Source organism: Scardinius erythrophthalmus, assembly GCF_964197995.2.
Source record: "Scardinius erythrophthalmus genome assembly, chromosome: 22".
Taxonomy (NCBI): Eukaryota; Metazoa; Chordata; class Actinopteri; order Cypriniformes; family Leuciscidae; genus Scardinius; species Scardinius erythrophthalmus.
The window spans coordinates 25,899,458-25,926,048 of NC_138242.1; the positions used below are offsets into that span (position 1 = coordinate 25,899,458).

The window sequence follows — 26,591 nt, forward strand, 5'->3', positions numbered from 1 at the left end:
GGAGCTTTATTACACTGTAGAGGTTTAACGTGACAGGTATGTTCGCAGGTAATTATAGTACCTGGGTGTGGCTGGAACACCTCTATTATGGGCTTTGTCGCTCTCTCCCATTTTATCCATCCACGTCCCACAGTTGAAGCGATTTCCACCGTAAACAAAGCCTGTCTCGGGATTTACTTTGGCCTCAACGTTAAAGCCTATGAAGCAAGGCAATTGCAAAAGCAAGGTATGGTTAGAGACAAACATGGAAAAACAGAGTCCTCTGTACATTCATAGACAATGACTCACCTTCATCTCGCATGTTACGGTCGATCTGTGGACCCGCGTTTCTCTCTCTGAACACTATTCCCTGGATATGACGCTGCATAGCCTCTTGAATGACCACATATAGTGGCTGGTCGTGATCCTGATTCAAGTCATGGACAAAAATATTAACAGCATTCAGTCAATCTGAAACCATGCCAAAAATTTGATTTGACATTTTTGAAGAATATTCTGGCTACACTTTTCATTCTGAGGACTGGGGTTGTTAAGCTACAAAATGACAAAAAAAGCACCATAAAACTATGGTATCATAAAAATGAAATGTTTATTAATTCCAGAGGCTAATAATTTAAATATTAAATGGAAGTTAAAGGGATAGTTCACCCAAAAATTAAAATTCTGTCATCATTTACAAGTTGTTCTAGACCTGTATACATTCATATTTTGAAGAATATGGGTAACTTAATCAGTTGATGGGCCCCATTGACTTGCATTATATGGAAAGAAAATACTATGGAAGTCAATGGGGTCCATCAGCTGTTTGGTTACTGACACTCTTCAAAATATCTTCCTTTGTGTTCAGCAGGAGAATGAAATTCATACAGGTTTGGAACAACTTGAGGGTGAGCAATATTGGAGCAATATTTAAAACTTACAATATCTAAAGTCTGAACCTATTATAAAGTGTATGATGTTACACTTATAAGCAAAATGTCACATTTTAATAATTTTATTTAAAAAAGGCCTTGAAAGTTGCTTACCAATGCTAATGTACAGTAATAGGTAATGCTAATGTAATAGGTAATTGTGAAACAAAATAATAAATATGAAAGGCTTTTTTTTATTTCAGTGGCTAATATTTTGGATGTTAAATGGAAGTGTAGTAGATTAAGTAGCAAAACATTAAAAAACTCCCCTTATTGAGACATATAGGCCAGGGGCAGGGCATAGGGGCTTACGCACCGGATAGTTCTAGGAACTTAGTTCTAGGAACTAACAAGCAGGGTGGTTCCCAAGAACTAATGGTTCCCTTGGGAACATTTTGAAAGGGCATTTAAGGAGAAATCTTTTCATAGTTCCTAGAACTATGAGCAGAAGTACCCGGATTTTGGCATGTTCGCACCGCAGGAACTAGGAACGATTTTAGTCCAAGGAACTTCTTTTGGAGAAACTAATGTAGCTCCTACTTCAGAGTCGGGTCTGATGGTGCGTTCATGTCATCTTGTATAGATCGTTTTTTACGAGTTGAACGCACATGAACGCCACCACATTGTCGTAAATACCAGTGTGAAGCTCGGAATTTTCTTTAAGCCCCGATCTTTACAAGTTGTGGGCGTGTCACTGAGAAACATGGCGGAATACCACAATATTTAAAGGAATTTAGCTGTGATATTGTCAGGCTTTTCGAGTTACAGAGAAGTAAGCTAATTACCTGCACAGAATATGATGGCATTATAATATAACAATGTAATATGTAACGATAAAGTTTACAGTGGCTTCATAAATTAATTAAAAACATAAACAACCCAAAGCACACCTGATGCACATTGATGTCGTAAGTACGAACTTCCCAGGAGGACTTGAACGCACCATAAACCAGCACCAGTGGAACCGTCACAGGAACTACCAGTGACGTAAGTGTACGCTGATTGGCCGAACGCATGCGAAACACCAGCACCTGCCATTTTTTTAAAAAGCTGTGTAAACACAGATATATTTGCTCCAGAAACTAACTCTATGAACATGGGAACAGTGAAAGATTGGCCTCTTAACCTTTACGCTAAGGAGAAAATCCAACGTAATTTTGAGGGGACCAAGCCAAACATAATTATGTATTTCTGTTCAGCTAGCAACTGGACATCAACCACATGGCATATACTAATACCTTTTTCATATACTGTCTTTCTATGAATAACATTTCTATCTAATAACATATTAGACAGGACTGTTAGACAGATCGTAAACTAAACATGGAGAATGCGAGCACTGATGTCTCAGGCTCTGGCGTTCTCAGCGCCGTCAAAATAAAGGTCCTCCACTCCGTCAAATTAAAATTCACAACAACAAGCGTGGCTTACGTCACTTCATAGTTCCTACTGGCAGTGCGAATGCAACCAGGCAAATTACCAGGAACCATTTCTAGGTGAACCACCCTGGTTACTAGTATTCGGTGTGAAAGCCCATTTAATCAGGTTACTGGTTGCCATATTGAATTTAATGTGGATGAAAATGAGCCTCTGAATGATAAACTTAGTCTTTACAATGCCACAGATTCTATAAAGGTTCTAGATCACGTAACTTTCACAACTTAACTTTTTACTGAGTTTTACTGTATTTTTTCAGTAAACAATTGGTGTGTTGTTAAACAGTTCACTGTAATTCTATCCCTTAAATCTAGTGTTCATTCCTGTCAAAAATTAAATATGGCACTACCCTGACTAAGGTCTATTGTACTGTATCAAGTATCATAACGTTAGCCTCACAGCATAATTGCCTGAGTCATTTTTTTTTAAATAGCACGTAGGCAATTATGCTATGAGGCTAACGATAAGCAGTCAGAGATTGTTTCCTTTCTTCTTACCACTGTCCCCAGGGGCTGTGCCTCAGAATCATCAGTGGGATACATACGTGACACAGGGCATGTTATAATATCTGTGCCGTTGGGCACAATGCTACAGTAGTCCTGGATACACTGAAGCCACCACCACACTGCATCACGGCAGTTATAACGGGCTGCGACACCCTGACCCAGCAGATTAGGGATCAGACCGTGGCGCATCGTGCCAGCAAAGGCTAAGATTATATTTCTGTCGAAAACACACCAGATTAGAAGATGATTTCGGCGGGACTGGTATGTTTAGTATGCTTTCTAAAATGAGATGCTCACCTGGCCTCCAGGTACCGCCCTGTCAAAAGCATGAGGCCGCGCAGAGCTATGAATGTGTCTCGGCCCCAGCAGCGGAAGATTCCAGTGGAGAAATGCGGCAGACCTGCATAGATGAAAGTTACTGGAACCACAGGCATCTTCAACTTTATCAGGTCAAGAGACGAAGTATGAACCCCTGTGACATGCTGTATAAAATTGACTTGCATTTTAAACCAGGCCAAAAATAATAGGTATATTGTGCCATAATGATGTATTTACACATATTTTTGTACTCATTATAGTAATGTACTGTAAAATGTATTTATTTATGGTTTTGTTTTATTGTAATCTCATTTCTATTTATATTAATCAAAAAATATTTTATTTATTTTAATCTAGCTTCATTATTTAATAGATTAATAACCAACTAATATTTTATCACATTTTGTATTTGTTTATTTGTTTATTTATTTGGATCCCCATTAGCTTCCACAATGTGGTTGCTAGTCTTCCTGGGGCCCATAAAAGTGCTGAAACGTGTGTACAGTTAAAATACACAAATATAACATACATATAACATAACCACATGTATACATTTATACACATTCACGCACATACAGCATTTGAAAATGTCAATACCTATAACAGTCACAAATTAACTGGTGTAATACTATTAATTGTCATCTTTTTTAGAGTCTTCTTAAAATTACATATGTTGGATATATGCCTTGTTCTTAAGTCCAATTTATTCCAAGCAGATGACGATCTAGCTAAAACTGTTCTCGTCATACAATTGGACCTTGCAGATGGAACCACTAACACACCTGAGCTCACCTGACGCGTAACATGTCCGTGACAATACCCACTAAAAACCAATTTATCTATAAAGGATTTTGGATTGTTTTTAAATAGAGCATTGTGCATATAACAGAGAAGACTTCTATTAAGTTTGTCCTCCACCTTTAGCCAGCCCAAACAGGTATGCATTTTATCCACACTAGAGCGAAAAGAGCAACCAAGGGCTACTCTTGCGGCTCTGTTCTGAACGATTTGTAATTTTTTCAGATGTCCCTGTGCAGCACTGGACCAAATTACTGGGCAGTACCCCAGATGTGACAGAACTAAAGATTGGACAACTGTTTTCATAACTAAGGGTGGACAATATACTGAACATCTCCGGGAAAAAGCAATGCCTTTGGCCATTTTAGACACAATATGGTCAATCTGATCAGCCCAAGAGAGCTGACTATCCAGCTTCACACCCAAGAGTTTAGTCTGACTCACCTGCTCTACCACAGATGTATCAATAATTAGATTTAAGTTGCAAGGCTTGCCAAGCATACGTTTAGTACCAAAGACTATACATTTAGTTTTAGCTATATTGAGAGTATCCTGAAGTAACCCTTTAAGTTTCACCCAATTTGTAATGGCATTAAGTTCATTCTGCAAGGTGCAACTTATGTCAGTTATTGTAGGTGATGCATAAAACATTGTAGCATCATCTGCATAAAGTACAAAATCTGCTCTTGAAACAGCATGTGACAGGTCATTAACAAACACAGAAAACAACAATGGACCCAAACAGCTGCCCTGAGGAATACCACATGACAACTGTTTACAATCAGAAAAGCTCCCATTAAAAAATACCTGCTGACTTCTACCAGAGAGATAACTGCATATCAAGGACACAGACTGATGTGAAAACCCATAGCACTTAAGCTTAGACAGTAAAATGTCATGGTCAATAACATCAAAAGCTGCTGTGAAATCCAGCGGCACAGCACCCACAAGCTTTTTGTCATCCATAAAAGTTAGCCACTGGTCTACCATTTGTACCAATGCAGTGTTAGTGGAGTGTCCTGGCTTATAAGCATGCTGTGAATTGGAGAGCAAATTATTTGATACAAAGTACTGCATCATTTGATTAAAAAGTAACTTTTCAAATATTTTGCTCAATATAGGGAGAATGTTAATTGGTCTACAATTTGATCTTTCACTAAAGGTATAATTTTAGACTGCTTCCAAATTTCCGGAAACACCCCACTTAGCACTGATCTATTATAAATGTGACTGATACGCTTGCACAAGATATTAGCAACAGTTTTAAAAATTTTGCCATCCAAGTGATCTATACCTGCAGTTTTTTCCTCTGGGAGAGAGAGCAACATCTTTTCAACAATTTCCTCTTTAACTGTACCAAATGTCAATGAACAAGATTTATTCCTCATAATGTTCTTCACATTACTACAAGGTGAATCCTTAGGGTATGATAACATACTAGATCTTAAATTTGCAGTTTTCTTTATAAAAAAGTCATTCAAATGATTTGCTATAGCCTATCCAAAGGTTTAGTGATTATTTCTGCTGCTGTTTCCAAATACATATTAGAACACTTTGGGGTATTTGATTTATGGTTTATTGGTTTATGGTTTATGATTTATTGTTAATTAATTTATTTGCTTAATTATTTAAACTTATTTTTATTTATTTATTTACTTTTTTCCAGTTTTCTCTAGACTTTTCCACAGACACCCTAAAACTCCCTCTGGGTCTCCAGACGCCAGTTTGAAAAAGCCTACAGTAAAGGAAAGGTTGTGCAAGAAAGCCTTTATATGGGGATTGTTTGGGCATTTTTATTCAAATTATTAACCTTAGACATGCAGTCAGTCATAACATTAGAGCCAGAATTGTGGATTAGGCATACGTTTTTTGTGAGAAGTTATTATTAGTACAAAATTAGCTGTTTCAATTTAGCAGACTTTAAGTATATCAATTAAGTATATTAAAAGTACAATTGCAGGGTATTTACACTCACCTAAAGGATTATTAGGAACACCATACTAATACTGTGTTTGACCCCCTTTCGCCTTCAGAACTGCCTTAATTCTACGTGGCATTGATTCAACAAGGTGCTGAAAGCATTCTTTAGAAATGTTGGCCCATATTGATAGGATAGCATCTTGCAGTTGATGGAGATTTGTGGGATGCACATCCAGGGCACGAAGCTCCCGTTCCACCACATCCCAAAGATGCTCTATTGGGTTGAGATCTGGTGACTGTGGGGGCCATTTTAGTACAGTGAACTCATTGTCATGTTCAAGAAACCAATTTGAAATGATTCGAGCTTTGTGACATGGTGCATTATCCTGCTGGAAGTAGCCATCAGAGGATGGGTACATGGTGGTCATAAAGGGATGGACATGGTCAGAAACAATGCTCAGGTAGGCCGTGGCATTTAAACGATGCCCAATTGACACTGAGGGGCCTAAAGTGTGCCAAGAAAACATCCCCCACACCATTACACCACCACCACCAGCCTGCACAGTGGTAACAAGGCATGATGGATCCATGTTCTCATTCTGTTTACGCCAAATTCTGACTCTACCATCTGAATGTCTCAACAGAAATCGAGACTCGTCAGACCAGGCAACATTTTTCCAGTCTTCAACTGTCCAATTTTGGTGAGCTCGTGCAAATTGTAGCCTCTTTTTCCTATTTGTAGTGGAGATGAGTGGTACCCAGTGGGGTCTTCTGCTGTTGTAGCCAATCCGCCACAAGGTTGTGCGTGTTGTGGCTTCACAAATGCTTTGCTGCATACCTCAGTTGTAGCGAGTGGTTATTTCAGTCAAAGTTGCTCTTCTATCAGCTTGAATCAGTCGGCCCATTCTCCTCTGACCTCTAGCATCAACAAGGCATTTTCGCCCACAGGACTGCCGCATACTGGATGTTTTTCCCTTTTCACACCATTCTTTGTAAACCCTAGAAATGGTTGTGCGTGAAAATCCCAGTAACTGAGCAGATTGTGAAATACTCAGACCGGCCCGTCTGGCACCAACAACCATGCCACGCTCAAAATTGCTTAAATCACCTTTCTTTCCCATTCTGACATTCAGTTTGGAGTTCAGGAGATTGTCTTGACCAGGACCACACCCCTAAATGCATTGAAGCAACTGCCATGTGATTGGTTGATTAGATAATTGCATTAATGAGAAACTGAACAGGTGTTCCTAATAATCCTTTAGGTGAGTGTATATTAAGTACATAAATATGTAAATGTATTTGTAGTATAACTTAGCATAAAATAAATTTGTTTCAAATACATTTTGGTATATTTATTTTGCACTAGGGTAATGACAACCATTTTTTTTCTTTAACTCTGCAATAACCTGTACAGTTTTATCTGATGTCATACTTATGGCATATTGTATGTCCTGTGCATTATGAGAGTGCAAATAATTTAAACATTTTACAAAATTGCACTATGTAAAGATTTTTAATTAGACAAAAACTGTCAGCTTATCATTATAATACTATACACTACAATAAAGTCCTTCTCACACAATTTAAGCACAATAAAAAATGTGGAAGTGTATGAATTTGTACACTCATACAATCTTCATTTATTTATGTAAATATGTTACTTTTTGCATGATATTATACAGTAGGCCCGGCATCTCAATTTTAGACAATATGCAATGGGAGTTTCTTGGCCTAAAAAAGGCCTTGTTTTAGGAAATTTAAAGCAGGAATTAATCTAAATATCCCAGGCAATCTAATTATTTATAGTCGATGAAAATGTGTATGAATCCAACCTGCAGCAAGAGAAACGCAACACTGCTCCTCTTGTTTGGTTACATTGTTGAGTCGGACCGGGACATCCTCCAGTTCGGGGGAGAGGGGGGGCAGGGCAGGGACATGACCTAACCCACACATCTGAACCGAGCCCAGGGCCAGCTGCTTCACCAGGGTCGACCCGCTCTGAACAAAGCTGTCAGTTCAGTAGAACCCATTACACACATTATTACACACATTACTCACAAAATATTAAACTTATACAGAGAACAAATCAAACCTGGACATTTGGGTGAAGATTTCATCTACAGCCGTGGCATACGCCCCAACAATAATGGCATCAAAATAAGACGGCACTAAGTAGCGTGGAATATGCTTGAGGTATGTGAATACAGCATTGAACCACTTTCCGACCTAGGATAAATCAGAAATATTTAGACAGAAATATGCCACATCAAAGTGTGAAAAACATTTAGACAATTTTACATTGTAGAAGTTGCACACCAAACTTTATTACTTTATACTATTTATTACTTCATCACTAAAAAACATATTTCCTTTCCTACCTCCTGCAGAGCTCCGCCTTTATTCATCAGGCGAGTGCTCACGTAATTGATCATCCAATCACCTTGCCTGAGATTGTCACAAAATGGATGTCCGAGGTCATTTTTGGGACGAATCTCAGACAACACTGACACAAAACCTGCGAGTATTGAAAGCATGATGTTTATTCATAGTCACATGACTACAGTGACCGATCATGTAATTTGGGTTTTGCGGTACCTTGTAGGCCTCCGTACTTCAGCGGCATCCAGGATGGTATATTGTAGCAGCCACCACCATCTTCCCGTTCCTCCGCATCACAGCGGAATAATAACACGTTCAGCTCGGCCAGAGTCAGTTTGGATATTAAACTGCCACGTAATTTAAAACAACAGGTCTTAGTGAGAGAGTTAAGTTAAAAGAAACTGAACTGATGCATCTCATTATGTAATAAAATGAACTGTTAAACAGCACAGTTGATATTTCGCTTTCTAAGCAAATTAATTAATGAGAATTGAGTTTGTAAAAGGTAAACATAAATATGACTTACAATTCAAGAGCTACTTTCAGGATGCCAGGAACATTGCTGTCAGTCAGACTGCCGGATTTATACAGCCGGTTGAACTGCGAGAGTTGAGTTCGCAAGTAGCCGACCATTTTCTGAGAGTTTGGATCAAGACTCACCCTGTGAAATCAGTTACATGCTGAAATGAATTCATTAATATTCATTTAAAGGAACAGTTCACCTAAAAATAATTCACGCTCATGTAGATTTATACAATCAAATGCTGTTTTCCCCCACGGAACATGCACACACAAAAAGAGACTTCCATAGCACCAAAAAGGACAAAAGAGCACTTTAAAAGCATTATAAAAGTGGTCTATAATCCAAATGCTTTTTGGAGATGGTGTGGAGAAGTTTCATTTAAAAAAAAAAAAAATGTATGTGTGTTCCATGGAAAAAAATGACAGCATTTCTCCTTTTATGCAGCCCGTGGTCAACATGATTATATTATCATGACATTATATTTGTGTGGGTTTGTTTGTGGTTAACACCTTCAGATTCTGTGGCTATTTTTATTTTCATCTGAAGAAGGGTTGCAAATTATTTATATGAAGATTCTTTGAAAAAAGAAATTGTGTGTGTTTCAGACACACACAAATTATTTTAATTAGTATAAAAAATAATATATATATATATATTTTCTTTCAGTTTAAGCAACAAATGATATAATAAGTGACATTATTATAGTGAAACACATTAAATAAGGCTATTAAATAGGATGAATTTAATTTGGTGTGTGTTTGATTACCTGAATGCAATTACACTACCAGGAGTGAGCTTTTCAAACAAAATCTCCTCAACAAACTCACTGCGGCCCTTTGTGGTAGAATCTCCCTGTTTTACAATTTCACTGTCCTTTAACTGAAAACAAAAACACGTGTTATATGCAAGCCTACATCAGGGGGACAAGCTCTGCACACATACTCTACACCAGGGCTATTCAATTAGTTTCATTCGAGGGCCGCATTATCAAATCGAAAAGTTGAGGTGGGCCGGTGGGTTGGTTTGGGGGTTTATCTTATTTATTGAAACATAACAGTTTCAATAAATAAGCTAAAGTAACCCTAAAGAAGTGTGGTATTTACTTGTGGTACCCAACAGTATGCAAATATATAAAACCATAATAAATAAAAACTTGATAATTTACAGCTGTGTACAACTATTTTCCTTGGAACAAATAAATTATTTATACAAACTTATAGCTGTTGGTGAGAAATAATAATTATTTTATTTATAATAGTTATGCTTAAATGAAAATATTCTGACAGTGAGACTTGTTAACCACAGGCTCCCACTGTATAAAAAATGCCTAAACACAAGTTAAAAACTACACGCACCTTTACAAAGAAACTGACATAATTTCATAACAAGCATTAAACATATATTCCTCTACCTACCTAATAAAACTAATGCAATATAAATCACTATATTTACTATTAAACTATATAATATTATAGTATATATTTACTATATTTATTTATTACTACATAGTATTCAATATAAATATTGCACATTTCTGCCCAACCATGGTAAATTACTACAGTAAATGTTGTAAATGTTTGTAAGGGTGATTAGGGGATTAAAAGTCTTCTAATTTCGTTCATGCCACAATGTTTCTCCTGCTTTCCTCATCAGTCTTGTTGGGAATGTTGAGGCTGTTTCATCCGATTTAATACTAATTAAATCATCGAGTGATTTGTGGTTTGTAACAGAAATGTTTCTGTCGAACTGAAACGCTTCCACTGGTTGTCGCAACGCTGTTTAATATTAGTGTGTCCGGGACCGGGAGTAAACGCAACTCCGCGCTGGGCCGTGTTTAAACAACTAGTGAAACAACTGAAAACATCGCTATTTGTTGTAACATACTGAACGAGAAACCGCTTCAGATGATTCAGTGACGGAGCGGTCCGAATGAATCCGAATAGTTTTAGACCGTTATGCAAGCGCGTTTAGAAAGAATCGAACCAAAAGAATGATTCATTCACGAATGATTGGTAGCCTATCGCTGGTTCAGTCGACATAAATTCGGGACACATATAATAACTGCTGAAATATTCACACGTAAAACGTTTCTCAGGTCAATCGGAGCGAAAAGAGGAGGAGGGAGGTTGGTGCCGTCGGGCCGCATGGAGATGATTGGCGGGCCGCCAATTGAATAGCCCTGCTCTACACTAAGAAGCTATAAAAAGAGCATACTAAAAGCCAACAAATACCCCAAATTCCCACAGAACAAGATCTTTGTCTGTTAGTCTTTTCTCTGCCTGATGACAGCATACAGACACTTCATGCCACAGCACAGCTGCACCCAGCACTAGTGTCATGTTACCTGGACGTGTTCACGGGTCACAACAGTGTAGTTCGGCAAGCCGTTTATGCACGTCTCATCTTTCGCATATGACTCAGCGTTTCTCTCTATTGTACGCGCCTCAAAAATCACCTCTTCAATTTTACCTGCGTAACATGATGACAGATTAGACAGAACATGTCTAACTGGTTTATAAGGATGACTGATTCACAGTTAGTTGCACTTCAGTGACATTTGAAGAGAAAATGAACTGTCAAACTACTTGATGTGCTCGACATAAAATTAGATGACTTTGATTTCAACAGCGTAATCTGAAAGCAAAGAGCGCTTAGCCCTATAAGTGTTCGCATCTGTACCTGGGATGTACATGGGGGCCAGATGCTCTTTGTATTGGTGTGTTTCAGGGTTTTTAAACGCTGTTCGAGACACAGTCACAACAGACTGATGTGTGCTGGGGCAATGCCTGGTCACAGCCACGGTGTCTTCATCCAGCTGATCTACATAAACCTGTGACGTGCATGATGAACAAATACAAAGAAACAGACAGCAATGTGCACATAAGACTGAGAGGTGTAGGTTACAGGTATAAATATGACAACAAGTCCCACCACCCTAGTGACAACTTTACACCTCAAATAACATTTTAATACATAAAGAATTAATTTATAGGGGTTCGAAAAAAGTATTTGGACAGCTAAATATGTCTGAATGTCTTTGGATTAGAGTAAAACTTAGTGGTATTTAAAGCAATATTTTCAAGCACAAAATAAAATAAAAAGGTTTTTACATGATCAAAACAATATTTGGATAATTTTGGATACTTTATAACAAATGTTAAACAGCAAAAGGGGCTCAGAAAAGTGAAGTTTGTTTTGAGAAAATGTCTGAAAACCAACTCTTAAAGTGTTTTGGTAAAACCTGAGCTTCACATTTCTGCTTTTAAAATGAACTTCCAATGTAAGTTCTTCTCTTTATAAACAAGTTTGGTATGAGGTATGAACTGTTGTAACAGATTCCTTAATTTCAGTTTAATCCAGAGGATTAAGGTGTCTGCTACAGTGAGTAACAAATCAGTGAAATCAGTAGTTCATAAAAACTTCGCAATAAGTATCAAAGTCTCCTCTTGCTGTTAATGATTGTGACTCATAATAAATATATTTGACGTCTGATATGAGTAAACATTAACCTGGGTGAAGCCCTTCTCTGCCAGTTCTTGGTGGAGTTTGTTGAGGGCCAGCTTTCCTGCCATTGTCCCAGTCTGGAGGTTCACCTCCCCAACAGAAGAGTGCAGTGCATCAGGATTCCATTTAGGGTACAGACGCTCCTCCTTTACTACTGAAATCTGAGAAAAAAAGCGGATTGATATTACACCAACACCATTATGTGGGCAAAAAGCATATGTACATATATATTTGCAGTGTTGGTAAAGAGTGTTATGTAATCAGATTACTTTTTTCAAGTAACTTCAACTTAAATTGACATTAAAAGGACATTCAAACAAGTAAGCAAAGTTACTTTGTTTTCCCATTTATTGACTGACAGGTTGTGTATTTGCAGTGTTGCATTCAGAATTAGAGTTTCTTCCATTTAGATGAATGTAAATCCTAACAGATAGCTTTCTCCAGGTATATTAGAAACCCCAGGGAAATATTTTGACGTGGAAGGGAGGAAAAAAAGGTATGAATACCGACCCAGATACAAAAGACTCTTTGTTAGTGAGAAGTAAAGAAATAATTCATTATGGGAGTTTTATAATCAAGGTGCTGACAGAACAAATTATTCTTGTTACATAATTGGGCGGGACATAAACTGTAATTTTTAATCTGCTTTGTTATATAAAAATACATAAAAACTTGGCAAAGAAAGAGTAAGTTATGTAACTTTTTTTATGCAACAAAACAAAATCTCAATATGCAGCTACCGTTGTTTTTAACAGTCTGTTATGTTCACCAAGGTTGAACTGATTTGATCAAAAATACAGTAAAAACAGTAATATAGTGAAATATTATTACAATTTAACATAACTGTTTTCTATTTGCATATGCTTTAAAATTTTATTTATTCCTGTGATTGCAAAGCTGAATTTTCAGCATTACTCCTGTCACATGATGATCCTTCATAAATCATTCTAATATGCTGATTTGCAGCACAGGAAACATTTCTTATTATTATCAGTGTTAAGCTTCCTTGAATTTGTTTTAGATCAGTGACTTTAATGAGTTGAAAGCCTTTCTGCAACCAGCAGGACACAGCCAAAGTCACTGTACACATTTTTACCTGGTGAGGTACGAGCTCATCGTATCCTCTAGTGCTGCCTGAGGCGCAGCAGGCCATAGAGACGATAGCAGAGCTGGGTAAAGCATCATACGCAGAACGAACCTACAAGACAAGAATAAGAAAAACAGATCTTTCATATTAAAAATGTATATTAAACAGTATTAAAATAAACCTCATGATACATAAAATACATTTTATGTGTTGCTGACCTGAATGGGACATTCGTTGTCATGGGTAACATCCAGAAACATGGCATGAGCGATCGACGGCACTAAAGGCCTGAGGTTTGGCTGTACGAATGACCCTACAGGCTCCCCTCCAAAACGATACACCAGTCGACCCTCCTCATGGCTGTCCCCGGCACTCATGGCCTCTAATGATGAGCGAACAAATCTTATCAGTAAATGGGACATTTGATAAAAAGTTCAAACTTTACACGACAGGGTTCATGTTGCGGTTTAATTTGGATGTTTTTTCAACTATTGCCACTTTTCATACTCTCAAGAGTTTATTAGATTTGTGTACTAACTATATACAGTATCTATACAGTACTGTACATACATCACAGAGGAAATCTGTCATTTTTTTATGCAAGTCATTAACATTACCTTCACAGCTTCATTGTTTCGCCATTGGACAAAAAAACTGTAAAATATAATAAATTTATAAATATATAAATTATTTTTTAAACAAATATATTGGAATGGTTTTCATTTCACTTTTTGCTGAGATAATAGTTTTATTTTATTATAGTGCTGTCAGTCGATTCAAAAATGAACTCGATTAATCACAATTTTTTTTCTGTCATAATCACGAATAATCGCAATTTAAAACACTTACATTTTTATAGGGTTATATTTAGTTTACATATTTTATAATGTAAGAATTTCAGTTAATCTCTAAATTAATATAGAGACTGAATGAAGGTCAGTATCACTGATACTAATACAGCTACTGATGTCTCAATGAAAATGATTTTTTTTCTCAATTTTAAACATTAATTATAGCCATTCAACATTAAAGTGTAATTGAAAGCTATACATTTTTTTAACATTTATTAGGCTTCAAAAAATATAACAACTTTTAATTCAAGTGAACTTCAAACAATCCTCACATAAACCCATAATAAATGTCATATTTACCTGTGCCCTGCCTTCATGACTAACAGAAATTGAATAAAGTTATCAAACAGTCTGTATTGCATTAGATTAAATATAGACTAATCCTTATCAATGCTACAAAAGTGCATTAGTCAAGGTTGGGTAGGGTTAGGGCAGTGAGTAATTTTCTTTGCTACTTTGTTCTTTGATTAATATTACTGACAGAAAGCTTTATTGCCTGCTGTCCCTTTAAAATCAGCCGCTGCTGCATGCATGACACATCACACGCACGTCATTCTCTCACAACTCTTTACATTAATTTAAGACTTTATTTAACTAATTTAAGACTGACAAAAATGTATCACATGCGTTAACTGACAGACCTGACCTGACCTGTCCATTTTAAAATTTTAAATGGGACAAAAGTAAAACAATACAATGTAAACATAAATGGCTTTTTAAAAGTATAAAAAATAAATGACAAAAAAACTAATGTGGCCTTCATCAAAGAAGTTAATACGTAAAAATGAACCCCTGTGAAATAAAAGTGCCAGTAGTTCAAGAACCAGTCCATATCCATCTATTATCTAAAATCGAAGGATATTCTGTGTGAAATACAACTCAAACTCTATCAACAGCAGCTGTGGTGTTTTAGCTCATTTCGAGGATGATTTACATCTGCTGTAAATTTGTATTTCACATGGCATTCACATTTATTTCTGAGTGTCACTGCAACTGCATTTCCCAATCTCTTTGCGTCTTACCTCGGATAAGGGAGGTAATGCCAAGCCTAGTCATAAAGACATTGTCCAGCTCTTCACTGCCAGTAAAGAGCTCAGCCACCACATACAGCACACAGCAGCAGGGTTAGAAAACAGGATGGATGGATGAATGAATGGATAGGGGTGTAGGTAAACTAAGCAAGACAGACAATGTGTGAAGTGCATGACAATGAGTAGGAACATGCTCAGGTTACATAGTTAAGCATAAAGGATATAATGCAGGTGTATTAGTAATGAAGTATGGCATTAATAAGTTAGCAGATGACAAGTCAAATTATGTTATGGAGAGAAAAAGTATGTTATTAACGGTAAGGTATTAATGTTTTGAGAAAGCAAAAAGGAGGGGGAAAAAAAACACAAAGAGCAAATTCAGCATCAAACGTGTATTTTGCAGTCTGCAGTACCTCTGACGAGACTGGTTATCCCCAGCCGATTTACAAACAAATTGTCAAGCTGTTCACTTCCTGTAAAGAGTTCAGCTATCACATAAAGATTGGGCCTGACCACTCTGGCTGCAGCTAACATGGCCTATAGACACAACATACAAGATGCCACATTTAATAGTACACATGAAAAACCTGCAGTACAAACTCAGAAGGAATGAAACAACATATTTCCAAAATTAGAATGAAAGAAAAGTGATATCATTCCTCAGATATAATCTATGAATCTACAGTGACACTGCAAAACTTTCTGAGTTCCTGTCAGTAGCATATGGTGTCATTTGTATAAATATATCATGAAATATGCCTGCAGATCAAAAATAAAGTGGAAATCTGAGCACGTACCTCAGCCACATGAAGGGGTGTGGAGTGGCAGTTATCCAGACGCACACCGGAGAAATGTTTGGCTGTGATCTCTGTGTACTTCTTCATGTGAGCCCATAAGTATGGACAGTCTTCTGGCTTATCGCCATAGCGAAGTTTAACGCTGTCACCCCAGCAAACAAGCTCTCTTCTGAGGTAAACATTAGACCCTAACAGACAGATAAATCAACCATTAAAAAACTGGCTGAACATTTTTTGAATGGCTTTGCTGGCCCAACCAGCAACCAGTGTGGACCAGCATGCAGGTATTTTCATTACCGTTCAAAAGAAATCAACACATATTTTGACTCACCTGCCTCTGCAAAGTTTCTGAGCGGGTCATCACCCATGACCCATCCATTATGGGCGAGCAGATGACAAGCCTCATTTGGATTCAGCATCAGCTGGTTTTCCTTCTCCATTGGCATGTCCTCAAATGGGTAGGTAAAATATCTATATATAACAACAAAACAAGGATGAAAACTGTAAATCTGCCGTTCTCATCAGCGTATTACACTATAAAATGCTAAGCTTACAAGATATCATGTGGCTTCTGAGGGGGAAAAAATTGTTATTTGGATATATTTGTGGCATTAAAAAGTTTAGTTTGAGGCCCTTGACTAGAATACATAAGCATTTTCACAGCACTCAGAATATTTTGTTGTATGCATATCTGGACATGCAATAGGCGATGTCAAAAGAGAGAACAGAGCATCTGCTTTTAAACAAAAAACCTGTTTTATTCTAGCTTAATGCATTCTTTTTTATCAACACTTGAATGTGGGTAAGTTTCATAAAAAAGCAACATTTTGAGAAAAAGCTGAGAAAATCGCGTTTTCGTCAAAGACTACATCCAGATCGGATTCAGAATGATTATGAAATTCAGAATGATTATTCAAAACATTATGCTTGCACAGTCCTATAGCTCGTCCTGGGTCGATATTTTATTCGGTAACGTTCGGCAGTTTGGATATGCTGTTTAATGTTGATGATCGCGTTATTTTATATACGCATCTGCTTATCTATGCTATCAGTTATTTCTGCTTCTTTTTCACCTGATTTGATCAGATTCAGTACTCTTTCAGAAGATGCCTAATAATAGCGCCCTCTACTGTATAACAGTGAAAACACGGAAAGCAAGAAATTTCCGTCAATGGGGTATAGCTGCTAGTCAACTTGAGATCCTTTCCATCTAAGCTGGTTTTATCTCGTAAGCCTATTAGTTAATGTGTTATGAGCAGTGGGATAATCTCTCTTTCCTTTTTATTTATGAGAAATAACCATATTTATCCACACAGTCACGCAAAGCCAAAGCACAACCAAAAAATTATTACGCAAAATGTAGGCAGTTTTGTTTTTAACTGCTAGTGTCAAAAGTAACAGTGGGATTAGCATTAACAACTGCATAACCCAGAAAAAAAAAAAAAAAAACATGTTTAAAACATTCAGAATTAGCATTTTCATAACATAATGGGAACATTGGCAAAACGTTGTTTGAACATATTTTTGTTAGTTGTGTTTCTGTCTGTCAGATGATTTCTTCTTAAGTGGGCAGTTCTTGTCCAGAATAAGTTTCAAAGTAGACCAGACTTTCAGTCTGCCACCAGTCTTGCTCTGTGAGATTTCTTGATATTTACCTAGTCACCAAAGGGTTTGTCCGAGTGACAGGTCCAAGCAGAGGACCGTGGGTGGCGAGTCTCTCATAACAAACCGTTCCAACTATGCAGTTTATAGCCTGCAGGGAGGAAATGACGTAAATAAATCACACAGACAACAAACATATAAACAGTAAGATTATCTGTGAATCATACACACAACAGAAGGAATGAAACAACATATTTTCAACAATAGAATGAAAGAAAATTGATTATGCAGTTTATAGACTGCAGGGGAGAAATGACATAAATAAATCACACAGACAACAAAGATATAAACAGTAAGATAATCTCTGAATCAAACACACACCTAAAGCTAACAGAAACCAACCTTCTCATGATGACTTTGCATTTCCTTATAACATTCCACATTCAGCTCCTCAAGACTCTTCTTAAACCAATCACAGGACTCTTGAATGGATTTGGGACCGTTACTGTTGTTTTGATAAGTACAGGGAAATAAAGTTTATTTGCTCACAAAGTGCATTACACTGGCATAATAAGAAAAAAACAGATCTAATTCTAATGTAAAAATGGATTAATATATATATATATATATATATTCACTTGACATATATAATGGATTAAATATATATATGTACTTATACTAATATATATATATATGTATATATATTAAACTGTGATCATATATCATATAAGTGATGTAGGGATTTACTTGTTGATAATTAAATGACCATTAGAATATTATTGCTTAATTAGGGTGACCAAGTTATGTATAATCACAATAAAATTATCTTGGTTACCCTGACCTTTTCATTTGAGATCATTAAAAATTTAACATAGATATTTGATAACAGAAAACACATACTCTATCCAAAAAAACAATCATTAAACAGAACTTGAACAGGAAGTGGACTCACGTGTGTCTGCCAAACATCTCCAGGGCCAGTTGCATGTCTACGGTGTTGCTGAGGTGTCCATACTGTGAATCCTGGATGACTTTTAATTTCGGCTTTCCCATCAACTCGGGGCCCTCAGGTTTGTTACCTACAGACGCCAAATACATCCAACTTACCTCCGACCCTACAAAATACAAGTGACAGAGCATCCAAGAACACGCTAGCAGACTTCAAACGCTCACCAGCCTGAAGAACCTTCCTAAACTGCTCCACGGCTTTCTCAACGTTCACCTGCAGAAACTCCCATAGTTTCATCTGGGAGAAAACTTCCGTCCATAGAAGCCCTCGTAGGATCTGAAACATCAAACCAAACACCATCACTTGTTGGCCTGTCACAACAAACTTTAAAGGATTTTTGGCATATTAAAAAGCTGTGACAGCCTCCAGACTCACAGTAATGCGTTTCTCACTCTCAATAAGAGGTGGAAGGCCACTGTCACTGTATTTCCCATCAGCTACGGCACAGCTGAAGTGCCACAGGGCTCTATCCAGCACCCAGGCTGGCTTCAGATGAGGAGAGTTTACCAGGTTATAGCCACACTCTGGATGGAGTCTGATCCACTTACTGTTGGCAGCTAACCAAGGGAACAATCATAAAATCATAGTCTTATAAATAAATAAAATAAAATCTGTTTTTCTAAGCTATAGACAGAAGATATTATTTAAACTGCCGCATAGACTATTTCATCATCACTATGACCTTCGGCTCATTTTACTTCAGTCAATTGATTTCCTTTCAAAAACCAAACGTATGGAAATACAATCTGCTGTACCTGTTAGTATAAGATTATATTACACATGCTGGGTCAAAATTGGGAGGGAAATGAAAAGGTGACATGCAAACATAGTTAATTGGTTGGAAAATAAATTGCGAATAATTGTATGTGAGTTCCTGATAAGGATTGGTATGTTTGCACATAATAAATGGCAAGTAAAATCAATTTCAAAATGCTCATTAAGAGTGATAAACTTCAGTCTTGTGTCTAAAGAGCTGCTCTGATTCCAAATTTACACTATCACAGCCGTTCTGCTTCTTCTAGGCAAAGATGACAGCTGTGTTCAAAGAGCAGGAAACAGTTTCTGTGGCTCTTGAAAAAAATGCTCAAACCTATCCGGAATAATTCATCTACGATTTAGTGAATAAGCTCTGTTGTGTGAATAACAATAAAAACAATAATAACCATTAGGATTTATACAACCGGTTTAGGAGATACGTCCATTTTCTGTTTCTATCACTAATCAACATGCAGGGAAAAAATAATAAGACAAATCAAATTTGCTAAATTTGCTAAATTAGTCACATCATATTGTGTGACTATTGCTTGCTGGGAGACTTAAACTGTTTTTTATTTCCCTGCCAAAATTGTTGCTATAATATATTTCAGAGTGTGAGCTGCAGGTTTATGTAGTTTTAACCCATATTTATTGAAAAGTTGATTTGATGGCTTTAAAACAACTGCTGTAATTTTGTATCAGACTGTGAGTCTCTGAGGGCTACAGTAATTGAGCTGTTTAAAGTCGGTAAATGCCGATGGCTCATAGTTACAGTAAAGCATGTTAACCACAGCAAAACAAGCAAAAGATCGAAAGGAAAAATACAAAAAAATAAAACTTCTGGCATCCTGTAGAGCTACTTTTACATCCTGCTTGAGCACATTTTTACAGACTAACCGAAACAAAGCTAGTTGGCAAGAAACAGTTATAGTTTGACACCCAATTAAACTATATGGTGTTCATAAGGGCAGACATGAAAATGTGTTCCTATGACACACATGCAGCAGAGGGCAACATGAAACATTAGAATGTCACAAAGAACGAGGCAGCCAACATTAATCTTCCTGCAGTGTGACTGAAAGGTCAAAAATCTTAAACACTGTGCCACAGATGTGACCAGCTTTCATCTACAGTACCCTCTGATTGCTGCAATTGATATATAAATAGCCTAACCACTTTCTTAATCTGTTGTGTCGTTCTTCAGAGGTGACATTGCCATTCAAATGAGATAAATAGCCAAAGATGCAGTATTGGAAGTTTCTCCAAACATTATTCACTATGTGAAATTACCTGTGTGGTTGTACACCACATCTGTGATGCAAATCACATTCCACTCTTTCTTGAGTTTCTCCGTTAGGTTGCCCACATCCATCCAGGTGTAGTTCTTTCCAGGTGGGGAGAAATCGGGGTTCAGCTCTAGCTGATCAGCTATGGAGTAGCATGACCGTGATAAGCCTAGTTTCTGCAGAGGCGTGAAGTGGATCATATTGTAACCTGAACATAAAAAAAAAAAAAAACGTGTTTTTATATGATTCCTAGGGTGTTTTGGTCAGTTGCTAGGGCGTTGATATGGTGTTCAGGGTGTTTGCTATGGTAACTTACTGGAATAAAAAAAGTCAACCCACAGATCTCTATTAGATTCTGGACTCCTGTGGCTTTGGTCACTCCTACAATGTAAGTCTATGGGGGTTATTTTTCACCCGTTTTATCATCTTTTTTACGGTTTTATTTAAGTGAAAATCTAGCATAGAAAAAAAGACGCCAACAGTCTTCATGATCTGAGGTATCATTCATCAGTAGCACAAATGGTGGGGAAGAAGTTTCACACAGTTAATGGTTTGTTCAAGTACTGAGACAACAGCTTGTTTTAACCAACACTAATTTAAAAAAAAAACTGAGCCTGTCTGTGGCTGAAAAGGAAAATTAATATCAATTTCATTCTTAATCTTGTCAAATTGGAAAATACTTGTCCAGAATGTCCACAAAAATAGCTCACAAACATGCACATATGGCATGCAAGGGGTGTAACAATATATTGTGTCACAATATGTCGCAATACAAAAATTCAACAAGATGTATCGTGGATAGTGACAATCTGTATTGTGTATAGTTCACCCAAAATGAAAGTTACTGTGTGAGAAAATTTCAAGTAGTGTCAGTACTCAGTACTACATTACACTACTATATAATGTTGAATAATGTATAATATTGCAATGGGGGAATATTTCTGGGTCCTGATCATGCCAAATGTCGTATGTTACCAGTAAAAAGTGGCCTACATTATTTTAAATATATCTAGTCGGCGACAGAGTGCAAGCATATTCGTCTAAAAATAATTCTGTATTTCCAGCTTCAGAATCATGAATATTTTTTATTCTGGTGTCACCTTTGTCCTGTGCATTGGGTTACCAGCACCAAGTCCAAGCCTATTCATTTACACCGCCAGTGTAATACCAAATGTTGCATTTTATTCAACAGTAAAAAAATTGTTAACCTTTTACCATATGTCTTGGAGTATCGCAATAATATCGTATCGTGAGTTCAGTATTGTGATATGTATAGAAATTTTGATGATTCTGGTAAAGTGCAATAACCCATAGATTGCCGCAATCAGTGGGGAGCAAAAATATCCTTTTTTATACACATTAGCACATATATTTCTATATGAGGGAGCTTCAGATGGTCTTTTGCTGGAGTCACAAGTACTACAGCAATACCAAACTCATAAATGAGTTTCAACAGACACTGATAAATGATTCATACCAGTTTCCTTGGCCACTCTTAGTCTGTCTAGCCATTCATCCAGAGGGCCCAGACATTTTGCCAGGTAAGTCTGAATTGTAATGCAATCCAGAGGCAGGATCTTCCTCTCATGGCCGACGCGCAACACTGGATCCACAACAATGTAGCCACCTCCGGTTCGTTCCTCATCCCTGTATACACAATATGGTAACATCTTTCTTTTTTTGGTAACAATTAGAAACTGCCACAATTCCAAGAATTCTCACTCACCCACACCCAAAGTAATACTGATAAGACCCTGCTATCTCCAGGTCCAGTTTGCAGTACTTGTCTGAGTCATCCTCTCTGCCACTGGGGTTCACCCACTCCAGCCGACGGAAGCTGGAGCCAACGAACCTCTTGCCATGTGCTGGGTAGTCGGTGTGAACATGCACACTCTTGCCCTGCAGGGTCGGGCCCAGGCGGAACTGAAGCTCAAAGCCTACGTGAGATTAAATGTGAGTCACATGAGAAAACATCAGGGTAATTTCCAATAACCCCGCAAGTCTTCCTTTAAATAGTGCATTTATCAAAGAAGATCCTTGAATCATAAATTATTGTTCAGAGCAATGAAACAATACATATCAGATACTGTGTAATTTATGTTTTAGAACAAAACATGAAAATCCCTTCAAGTAGACTTCAAGAAGATCTTATTTTCCTCATAAATCTTTGATTTAATTCTCCTTGAAGCCACTGGTTGTTTATTCATATATTGTTTTGGTGTGCAATTTGATAAACTTAGCTGTTGCATTGTATATTAATACATTTTTAGAGAAATACAGTTCAGAAAGTTTTCCCGTTCGCCTTAAGCTAAAAGGCAAGTATTTCTGTGTTTATCAGTATGTTAAAATTTCATTAGGCTATTTAAAATTATATATTTTTTAAATAAATTATATTTGGAATATTTTATCTACAATTTACAGAATATGCGCCGTTTTGTGTTTAAAAAACAAAGCTGACCACTGATTTATACAACAGTATATAAACAATTAGATTAAAAAGTTTGTTGAGACAAACTTTAAGTTGGCTTGAGAAAGCCGGACCAGATAGTTTGAAGAAGTTTCTTGCCATAAAGTTTGATGAAGTGTTAAAAGCTTTACGTTTGAAAGTTTTAAGTTTTAGTTTAGTAGTTTTAAAAGTTTGAATGTTTTCAGTTTGAAATAGTTTAAGTTTTAGTTTAGTAGTTTTAAAAGTTTGATGATGGGCAAAGAGCCTCCTGTGCCCTTGCTCTTGCCTCCTCTGGCAGAGAAAGTGGAGCATTTTTTAAATTTTGCTGATGTGGGTCCCAGGAAAATACACTTATGCCCATATTAAAAAGACAGAGTTTAATTTTTTATTACATATGTAATCCCTTCCTCAATTTACGACCTCTTCTCCACTTTTGAGAGCTAAATATACTTGTTTTCCACTGCTGAGTGCACTAGTCAATGTGTTTTTGAAAGCCGTTATCTTAACTTCACCACCTTCTTGAAGAAATGCTGTACGCCACTATAATTTATCTATTAATAATAAATCTTGTTTTTTTCCCTAACAGATCGGAGGTCTTTTCCATCTTTGAAAGTAACACTGTCAAACATTTCAGATTTAAAGATGCAACACAGAAATCGGTTCTCTCCATCAGAATCTGTTTTTGAGACATAAACATTACATATTATTTGTGTGGTTAATTATTGCACAAAAAAAAAAAAAATACCAATGATGACATTATCTGCTTATTACACGGCATAGAAAAATTGACAAACCAAAAAATATTGATTTGAGTTTAAAGTTATTTTGTCTTTTTTCTTAATTTATGTTTTCCAGTAGATTGGACGTCTCATCTATCTATGTAAGTAACATTGTCAAACATTACACATTTAACTTTTTTTATTATTATTGAATGAAATTTTTGCATCTGCAGTATGTTTATTAAACACTAAAAGTATATACATATTTGTGCACACAAAATCCAAACTTCTTAAAACTCTGTAACATATACAGTAGATCAGTGGTTCTCATCCACGTTCCTGAAGTCCCACACAGTTTGCATGTCTCAATCAAACACTCCTGATTTATGTCATCAGCTCATTATTGGATGACATAATATATCGTGAAGGACATTATATAACAATGTAAACTTTTTGGTAAATGTGATCATACAGGCTTTGTTCGAGCTGTGAACAAATCTATTTTGTCTTTTTTTGTCGTCTACAGTAGATTGGACAACTTGCCATCTTGGTAAGTTACAATGTTAAACATTTCAGATTTAATACATGGTGGTTTTTGGAATATCTTTATAGGGAAAGTAGGGAATGGTGATTACTAAGATAAAAAAAAAAATTGAATTTCCTCCTTTGTCCTGTTTTCAACAATTAACCCTTAAGGCTGGACTACATTACCCAACTTTAAAATATTGTTATGTCCTGAGTTATGTTTATTTGTGTGTACTATTTCTTTGGTTGATTTGGTTCTCTCTCTTTATGAATAGGCTCCGCCCCTGCGCACCTGCAGCCTGTTCATTGATGTTCTGGGCTGGATATTGTCACAGTGTCTGGTGGTTCCCTGGGTTAAACACTAGAGGTCCTCAGTTTTCACGGTGTCTATGCATTCTCACTACAATTCCCATGATCCTGTCTGTCACTAATTGTTCATTGCCTTACAGCTGTTTCTCGTCACCTTGTTAGCACTTGTGTATATATACCCTGTCTGTTTCAGTGTTTGTCACGGAGTCCTTGTATATTGTCCCCACACTTCCGTTGTTAGTTCGAGCCTGTTTCTTGTATTTATCTTTTTGGATTGCCTTTTGGATTATGACCTTTGCCTGGACTGGTTGTGAGTACGGATTACCCTTTAATAAAACACTGCTTTTGGATCTTACCTTTTCCCTGTGTGTGTATCGTGACAGATATATAAGATGAGAGTGGAGAGAGAAGGGCGGAGGCTGAAAACTACGATTTGTTTCCACAGTGGCGTGATCGCTTCGATCACTGTTTCAGCTCTGTAAAGAGCTTGGCGTGCACTGAGGGAGATGGGCTTGAGAGGAGTGACGAGAGCCCTGTGTGCGTCATGTTTCCGCCAGCCGCTGATAAACTGTGTTTAAATGTTGTTCGTTTCAATGTTGTGTTGGTCTATGTTTGTTTATTTCTGATAACATTATCGGTTGCCTGCTGATACACTTTAATAGCACTTTAATAATGGGGTTCGTAACAATATAAACATATTATAGAAACACTAGACAGCGCTTACTTAAACACAATTCATGATTAATATGACGGCAATGTAGTACAGTTCTTATTTACATTTAATGATTCAATTATTCTTGTACTAGGCATGTTTGTTTGTGTTAAGAATGTAACTTGTTTTTTTCTTCATGTGTGTGTTAACCAACTCAATAACCAAACCCAAACTTTGAACCCAATAACCAAACCCAATTACCAAACACAAACTTTGAACCCAATAACCAGACCCAAACTTTGAACCCAATAACCGAACCCAAAAAACAAAACAAAATGATTTGCAGAGCCAGAAAGATGGACCAGCTACAGCTCCAATCTGCCCGGCTGCCTTCTTGATCATCACTGATCTGAGGACTACATTGGAAAATCAACAACATTAACACACACACAGTCATTTGTTTGATAACAAACTGTTTGGCTTTAGATTACATAGGGCCCTATCTTGCACCCAGCGCAATTGACTTTGTACAACGACGCATGTATCATTCCTATTTTCCCTCCACAGACGCACATCGGTAAATTAGGAAATTAACTTGAGCTACCAGGGGCGGTGCAGTGAAAAGAGGCGGCGTGTTCTGGCACAAACGTTCCCTGGTGCTATTTTGCAGGTTTAGAAAACAATTCCGCCACTGACCAGGAAAAACCTAGTCTAAAGTCAGTGGCGCGTTGTGCATGTTATTCATATGCTATTTTAAGGGCGCATGCTTGGCCATAATCAATGTAGCACATACACTTTGCTTATCTCATTTACACACAGACGCAGCAGTTCTCATTTTTAGAAAACCATTCATTACAAGGAAAAATATTACCACACGAGGGAAATCATTGTTGTGTCCATGAAGATGTGAAAAAATAGGCATAAATCTAGCTTACACATTTACCCAAATTTGTATACGCCTGTTTAACCAAAGCTAATTTGGGTGGGTTTCTCCCATCCCCAATGTAACTTTTCTGTCTTTTACGGCCCTGACGAGAACGTCAGTCTCCTCGGCTGTGAACCGCTGCTGGCGCGCGCCTGGCAAATCCGCCGTTATAATAGCAACCCGCCATGGAACAAGCGCGCCTGCTCTTAAAGGGAATATGAGATGACGCTCTGATTGGTTTATTTATGCCCAAACCACACTTATGAATAATAAAGCTACTTCAGACCAACCCATTTTAGA

The 26,591-nt window shown here is 37.1% G+C and overlaps 1 protein-coding gene across 2 annotated transcripts in view; it reads right to left on the reverse strand.

The window, feature by feature from the left end:
* Positions 1-26,591, reverse strand: part of aglb (amylo-alpha-1, 6-glucosidase, 4-alpha-glucanotransferase b) — a 35,041-nt gene that overhangs the window by 4,287 nt on the left and 4,163 nt on the right. For both annotated transcript variants that reach the window (XM_081352344.1, XM_081352343.1), the window contains exons 3-28: positions 22,442-22,652; positions 22,193-22,362; positions 20,720-20,923; positions 19,049-19,230; positions 18,838-18,949; positions 18,617-18,743; positions 18,067-18,169; positions 17,718-17,815; positions 16,394-16,533; positions 16,063-16,250; positions 15,679-15,802; positions 13,602-13,765; positions 13,393-13,494; positions 12,302-12,457; positions 11,472-11,622; positions 11,137-11,261; positions 9,559-9,671; positions 8,796-8,930; positions 8,486-8,616; positions 8,269-8,405; positions 7,983-8,116; positions 7,723-7,898; positions 3,152-3,254; positions 2,846-3,071; positions 289-406; positions 62-197 (exon numbers count right to left, since the gene is read on the reverse strand). In XM_081352344.1, coding sequence (XP_081208470.1) covers positions 62-197; positions 289-406; positions 2,846-3,071; positions 3,152-3,254; positions 7,723-7,898; positions 7,983-8,116; positions 8,269-8,405; positions 8,486-8,616; positions 8,796-8,930; positions 9,559-9,671; positions 11,137-11,261; positions 11,472-11,622; positions 12,302-12,457; positions 13,393-13,494; positions 13,602-13,765; positions 15,679-15,802; positions 16,063-16,250; positions 16,394-16,533; positions 17,718-17,815; positions 18,067-18,169; positions 18,617-18,743; positions 18,838-18,949; positions 19,049-19,230; positions 20,720-20,923; positions 22,193-22,362; positions 22,442-22,652 — 3,766 coding nt within the window. The remainder of the gene's footprint in view (positions 1-61; positions 198-288; positions 407-2,845; positions 3,072-3,151; positions 3,255-7,722; positions 7,899-7,982; positions 8,117-8,268; positions 8,406-8,485; positions 8,617-8,795; positions 8,931-9,558; positions 9,672-11,136; positions 11,262-11,471; positions 11,623-12,301; positions 12,458-13,392; positions 13,495-13,601; positions 13,766-15,678; positions 15,803-16,062; positions 16,251-16,393; positions 16,534-17,717; positions 17,816-18,066; positions 18,170-18,616; positions 18,744-18,837; positions 18,950-19,048; positions 19,231-20,719; positions 20,924-22,192; positions 22,363-22,441; positions 22,653-26,591) is intronic.